The sequence below is a fragment of the Limulus polyphemus genome, unplaced genomic scaffold, assembly GCF_000517525.1.
Source record: "Limulus polyphemus unplaced genomic scaffold, Limulus_polyphemus-2.1.2 Scaffold112, whole genome shotgun sequence".
Lineage (NCBI taxonomy): Eukaryota > Metazoa > Arthropoda > Merostomata > Xiphosura > Limulidae > Limulus > Limulus polyphemus.
In genome coordinates this window covers 418689-425715 of record NW_013665722.1, presented here as the reverse complement: position 1 = coordinate 425715, position 7027 = coordinate 418689, and the positions used below count along the sequence as shown (strand labels likewise).

Sequence of the window (7027 nt, the reverse complement as noted above, 5' to 3'; positions counted from 1 at the left end):
CTCTAGTCTTACACTGCTAAATTAGGGACGGCAAGCGCAGATAGCCCTCGTGTAGCTTTGCGCGAAATTAAAAACAACCAAACAATTATTTGAATATAAACTTCACGTTTGTAATTAGATATATTTGAAATACTCTATTTTTGAATGTACTGAAGTATATTTCATGGATTACGAGTAATTAAATGAATGATATCAGCAAAGTCTCGCTGCTGGAGATAAGTTCAATTCAGTAATTAAAAAAAGCTACTAAGTTGTCAGTCTTTATTACGTGTTATTTTTACTGTTATTGTTTGGTAAACATGTCGAAACAATGAGAAAATAACTGATGATATATTTTATCAAGAAGCAACAACTTTTTCTGTTGTTTTTTTAAGTTTAAATTTAGTTTTAGAATAAAAAATAAATCTTTATATAAAAATTCATATCAAGGGTTTACACCAATAAAGAAATCTACTCCAGTGGCCCAGTTTAAAGGTTAATAATGCTAGTATTCGGCGTTCTATCCCTAATGATATCACAGCGCAGATAGCCAATTGTGTACCTTTGTGTTTAAAGAAAAGAAACATAAACAAAGATAAGATTAACTGTACGATAAAAATAGTATTGAAAATTTGGTGTTTTGAAATTTCTTTGGTTTTTTAACTCTGTAATAAATGACTAAGACTTTTTCAAGTATCAAGTTTGATATTTTTTTAAATTGTGCAAAATATAGTTCATGAAACACTAAAGTGTTTCTTAGCAACCATCTGATTCTGTTCCGCATTTATGCACGTTTTTATTTAGTGTTGCCTGAAATTTTTGAATACCAAACGCATAAATGATATTATATATATATACGGTTAAACTTTTTGATAATTACACATTGCCTTACATTAAATTACATATATATATATGATAAGTCGGAAAATTGTATTCATAATTCCTTAAGCTTTTGATCTACGCGATTATGTAAATACCCAGTACATATAATGTTTTTTTCTTAATAGCATATATAAATTATTTATTCAATTATTCATTGCAACTTCCAAATATAATTTATAGAATCGATTATGTGACCTGAAAATCTGGAACCTAGAGTCAAACGCATTTCTAATAGGATGAGTTCAGCTGTCTAGAAACAATTTGTTTTGAAAGAAAACTCACGAAAGAGAGAATATTACGGATACATATGCCCCTGTGTCATTACGTTAATAACAAATGAATTAGGTGAGACGGATTATATTTCTTGTAATCGATATATGCGAGATTTAGTGATCTGCATCCAAATTTGACTGTCATAAATGTCAACTTCACTTTTGAAAACATTAGACAGAAGGAAATTAGTTTCCTATTTAAAGCTATACAACTAAGTATGTTTAACTGTAATGCTTGTATTACAATATTTTGATATAGGCTTATATTTGTCTATATCACGTATCCTAATTGTCCTTTCATTTATTTATACATTAAAAATAATAACATATTACATATACATTTATAGAGGTTGGGTACATTATACTAAAACGATTTTGGAGCCTCACCACGTCGTTATAGTCCATGTTCCCACGTTCGGTCATGCTCTATCTGATGACCGTGCATCTTGAAAATAGTGGTGTACAGTAGTTTCCATTATAAAAGGAACCGTCGTAAGGCTGTCATGCTTAAATCACATACACCCCATAGAGTGCTTTCCACAATCCATACAATGTACGAGGAAGGCGATTTTTCAGCACCCATTTCAACTACCCGATCCTACAGAAGTCTATAGGTGACTTGACCGGTATATCTTCGTATTGAATAGCATGAATACCCGTTTCATTCTCTATCTGCTTGGGGTTTACGAAGATTGAACGTACATGTCATGGAAGTAACTTGTGTACATGTGACTGACGTCGCTTTTGCAGATGGTACATATGGACGGCTTTTGCCACCATTGACCTTTGTGTTCTCATCTGTTATAAAAAGCCGTACATTATTTACCTCGGCTGTGGTACGACTTATTGTAGATCTGTTTCCGGATGGTCTTGGTCTCTCAAGTTGATCTATATTCATTTGTTTCTCTAATATAATTAAGTACAAGAGATATTCCCGTTTTGGAGATTCTAAATCCTCAATCTGAATACATCTGTATAACCTGAGTGTATGAATACTTTGCATCGGAAATAGATGTTACATATATTTCTCCAAAAGCAACCAATTTTCGCCAGCATCACAGTCCCTACGTAATGTCAAAAAACGCAAAAATATAGTTCTGATACATTCCGTTCTACCGGGGCCCAGCATGGCCAGGTGGTTAGGGTGCTCGACTCACGATATGAGGATCGCGGGTTCGAATCCCAGCCTCATCAAACATGCTCGTCCCTTCAGCTGTGGGGGAATTGTAATGTGCGATCAATCCCAATATTCGTTAGTAAAAGAGTAGCTCAAGAGTTAGCAGTGGGTGGTGATGACTAGCTGCCTTCCCTCTACAATGCTAAATTAGGGACGGCTAGCGCAGATAGCCCTCGTGTAGCTTTGCGCGAAAGTAATAACAAACCCTCTAGTCTTTCACTGCTAAGTTAGGGATGGCTAGCGCAAAATTACAAACAAACCGTTCCATCGCGACTTAATATAGATTGTTGTCGTTATGTGACATTTTGGTTCCAATATTGAAAATAGTCTTAATATAAAGTGCTTAATCTTCTGTATATACAAATTAATAGAGCTTGTCTGTTTGTTGTAAAGCGCAAAGTTTCACAATATGCAACGGGTACCGAAACCAGAAACCAGATTTTATCGTCATAGATTAAGGGGCTTATCTCTGAGCCACTAGGGGTGGGGGAGGAGAGTGAGAGAAATATCATAGCAAATGTTTTTGCAGGATTTTCAAAGTAGTAGGTTATATACGTCATTTTATAACTTTGTGATATTTTTATGGATTTTATACTGAATCCATACCTGAGTGAAATCATAAGAATGTTATGAGCAGGGATGATTGTGGGGATACAAAGCTACAACTCAATCCAATGCCAGGCAAGATATTTTTGCATTTTTCAACTTAGGAAGATTCAAGATCTTTTATGGGCCTAGCAGACCTCCACACAATTAAATCTTATATGGTATTACTTGTTTTAAGATTAATTCATTTATATATTATCTCAAATAAATTATTGTGGAACTAGTGTATAAAATTACAGTAGTACATTTATTTGCAGTACTTACATAAACTTTTTGTAGCTTACTGGATTCAAAAAAATTCCCTTAGAATATTATGAACGCTAGGGTAAACTATTAATAACGTAATTTTAAGGTTAATACTGAAGTTTAAAGTATGAACAAAATTCATTTTGAAATCAACCAAATTATTTTTGATTGTGAGCAAGATTGATTTATAATTTCTTCGAGTTTAAAGAGAAATACGAAAATCTTAGAAACTTCTACTTTGACTCAAATGAACTAAGAATTGCTCATGCCCAGTTTAAACTAAGAAAAACGAGACAACCAATCAGCGGTATCGAGGTTGGTGACGAACTGCGAATGGCCGAGGAAACGTGGAGTAAATAACACGATTAGGGTTGGTTGGTATATATATAAGTAAGCGGCGTCCCTTGTCTATTCTTAAACTGGTCACAGAAACCAGAGAACGTGCGTCACGTTTTCTTTTAAGTTATCTTATTAGTCAGTGGGTTATTTGGTGGCGTTTCATTTAAGGTCGGTAATTCATTTTTCTCTGACGCATCAGGTATTTTTCGCTCACTCTCCTTTGTTTATAGCTGTATGCTGTTCTCATTATAACGAGGACATTAATAATACCAAATGTCATACATAAACTGCATCTGATGGCATGACAGTTATACCAAAGAAAAAGTTTTATTAAACAAAAACATTTATCTTTCCTGTGAACGATTAGCGAAAAAAATGGTTCAGATATATTTTATATATCTTAAATTCTCTTAACTGTTACGAGTTAATTTGTCAAACAAGAACTTATTCAACTGAGAAACACGTAATGACTTGTTTCAACTATTAAGTGGAACAAAATATGAAGTGGAGATTTTGCATACACGAATCATATCACCAAATGTAATATCATGGAGCTCCGAGGATAATCTTATTGTTTAAAAGTCCCAAAAGTCAAAAAAAGACAACAAAGAAGAATTGGGCACAGTGGAAAAATAATATATCAACCTGCTGAACGGAGACGCATTTACTAACACTCACCAAAATCAACAAGATGGAACAGTTAACAGAGTTTGTGTCCAAATCTTTCTCTAACGAAGAAAGCTTTAGCTTCCCTACTACCATATCCCATCCTTTCTTTCCTTCTCCCCGTTCTTTTTCTGGCCGTTTCCCCTTTCCGTTTTCGGGAAATCATTTCTTCGCCTCAGGACTCCCCAGTCACTTGTTGCTCCCAACGATCACTCAACCGCCAATGATCAGCCCTGTTGTTAGTTACCCAAGTAGTTTGGAAGAGGAGGCAACCAGGGAAAAAGAAGGTATGCATATACACCCTCAAAATAATTTATCATCTAAACTTAATCATGAATAAGATCTCGATAATTAACACCTTAAAGGTATGTTGTTCATAAAAGGTATGACCATGTAAACTTGGTGCAGTTGAATGTTTTTTTTCACTTTTATTGTGCCGAAATTACTGTATATTGCATTAATGACGTAGGTTAACATTATTGACTGATCTTGAAAAAGCGATTGGAGATGGTCTGTGTTAATTAAGTTTACGAAGTTGAAACTTGTATCTAGGGGTTTCCTTTTCAAACTATTTTTCGTCTAAAATAATATCGATAATCAAAGAATTGTTAGGTTTTACAAAATGAGTTTTTAGATTAGAATTACCTATAGGATTCTTAAGGACTTCATCTACTTTTTAAACGTATATTTCTAAACTACATGTGTGCCAAATTATTATAGCTCATCTCACGAGTTCGTTGGGAACATACGAGTTATATAAAACATTAAACAAAAGCCGTCAGTTTTCAATTAATTCCACTAATTATAAATGGAGCTCCTTATACAGTTTACATACAAAATGAATAATTTCATCATTTTTGTGTGTGCAGCTTTACAGTGAGTATTGTAACAGGCAAAAAACGTAATGTTACTCATGGTGATGCAATATGTGGACCTTAGCGGTAGTGAACAGTATAAAAACAAATCAGTAATTTAAGAGTCAATAAAGTGTGAACTCGCCAATATTGTAATATTGCTTGAAGTTATTGGTGCCAAGATCAAAGAGAGTGGAAAATATGTATATATCACTAAAAAGCAACTTTAAATAATTGGCTGACAAGTTATCAATCAATTTGTAACATAAGCTCATCCCGGAAACAAATCACCTATGATTTAGTGCTTTTTATCATCTTGGAAATGTGATTGTAATGTTAGATATAGAGAAAATATTATTTTCTATGGCTATACTATACTCCCCAAACTTGTTAGTAAGCACAGTTTAATTATAGAATTTACCGCACTTCAGTTAAATGATAGGGCAGTTTATAAAATGTCTTTACAAATCTAAAATGAAGAGAGAAGTCTGAAACTATGGTCATCCTCGAAAATCTTATCTAGATTGTACGTATAAAAGTAATTATATTGAAAATTATACTGTTTCATCAAAAGCCTGTTAGTAAATGTCTTTTTGAGTAAGTTCTAGTTCCGAAACAAGGTATACAATTTGAAACTAACACTGTGGTTGTTAGTATGAAACCTGTTAATACGCAAAGACCGTATTCACTAGTTTCATTACAATGAAACAATCTGAAATGAAACTACCACTATATTCTTTTAGTCTGAATTAAAGCAATACGAATACTTTCAAAATATGTCTCATATTTTGCAAAAAAAATCGAGATCACTCGTACTCGGTGATGTTTATAGTCTGTTTATAGATTATCTAAATTAAATTACAACTTAATATGGTGTAATTATTTTTATATATTGAATTTTTCAACATTTTAAAACACACTTTCTTCTGAATTTTTGTTTGTAAACTACCCATCAATGTACAAAATAAAAAAGGTGTAATATTATTAAAATTAAGATAAGTTGTTACGGAAGACGTTGAGAATATAAAAATGCTTAAAGTAGACGTATGAAAGGTGGAAAACATTGTAAAATCATCTATGTGACAAATAATATGCATATTTGACTACAAAACAGAAATATTGATATTTTATTACAACTGAACTATATATTTATTTAAAGAATTGCTCTTTAATTCTGTAAGATCTCGCACAAAAGAAACTTGTACGTAGCAGTCTAGAAGCCAATGGAAGCAATAGTTAAAAAATTAAGTTGCTGCGACACGTTTCTGTAGTTGTAACGTAACTAAATCTAATAGGAACTTTGCATCTAAACGTTTATTACCTCTTACCAAACCGAAAAAAAAGTACTGAAGCATCATTTTAACCTGCGCTCCACCCAAGGCTGTGTGTACTCGAGTGTTTTACTTACAATACTTTTCAGGCTAATGGTTATCTTAAGCACTTAACTAAATAGTCATTAAAATTTAAGAACTTCCCGCAGAACTTTTCGGAAGAATCTTTAATCACTATTTCCCTAAACCTAAGCTACAAACTCATGACAGTTGGTAAGAAATTTAAAATTACAGTTTTTTCAACAACTGGTAAAAGTCTTCGAAACATCATTCAAAATATTTTGTAAATTCATCAAAGCTATGACGAGAAAATAAGAAAAATAATTTACAATTAAGAAGAGAAAAAAGTGTACAATTTATTTATTGCTTTACATGATGAAAACACAGCTTTATGGTATACTGCCCCAAACTTAGTGCTTTGAACGGTTTATTTCAAAGACTGACAATAGAGTATTATAAAGCAGCTGGGCGTTTCAAGTCTACTAAAAGGAAGAGACATCGAAGAAAAATACTAAGACTGGAAGATAACGTAAACGTGAAAATTGTTCAACAAAATTTGATTCAAAACAACACTAGAAATAAATTCAGAAATATACGATGAGCCCGGAGTTAGATCAATTAATAAAAATCTTCGAAGGCGATGGCAAGAAAGTGATTTTAGATTCAAAATATCTC

General features: G+C 32.8%; 1 protein-coding gene and 1 long non-coding RNA gene across 2 annotated transcripts in view; one reads left to right on the top strand and one right to left on the bottom strand.

Annotated features, from left to right (window-relative positions):
• Positions 1 to 7027, bottom strand: part of LOC111089118 — a 15105-nt gene that overhangs the window by 4658 nt on the left and 3420 nt on the right. The window lies entirely within an intron of this gene.
• Positions 3607 to 7027, top strand: part of LOC106471416 (short stature homeobox protein 2-like) — a 33355-nt gene continuing 29934 nt past the window's right edge. The window contains exon 1 of the mRNA XM_022400958.1: positions 3607 to 4454. Coding sequence (XP_022256666.1) covers positions 4193 to 4454 — 262 coding nt within the window. The 5' untranslated portion in view covers positions 3607 to 4192. The remainder of the gene's footprint in view (positions 4455 to 7027) is intronic.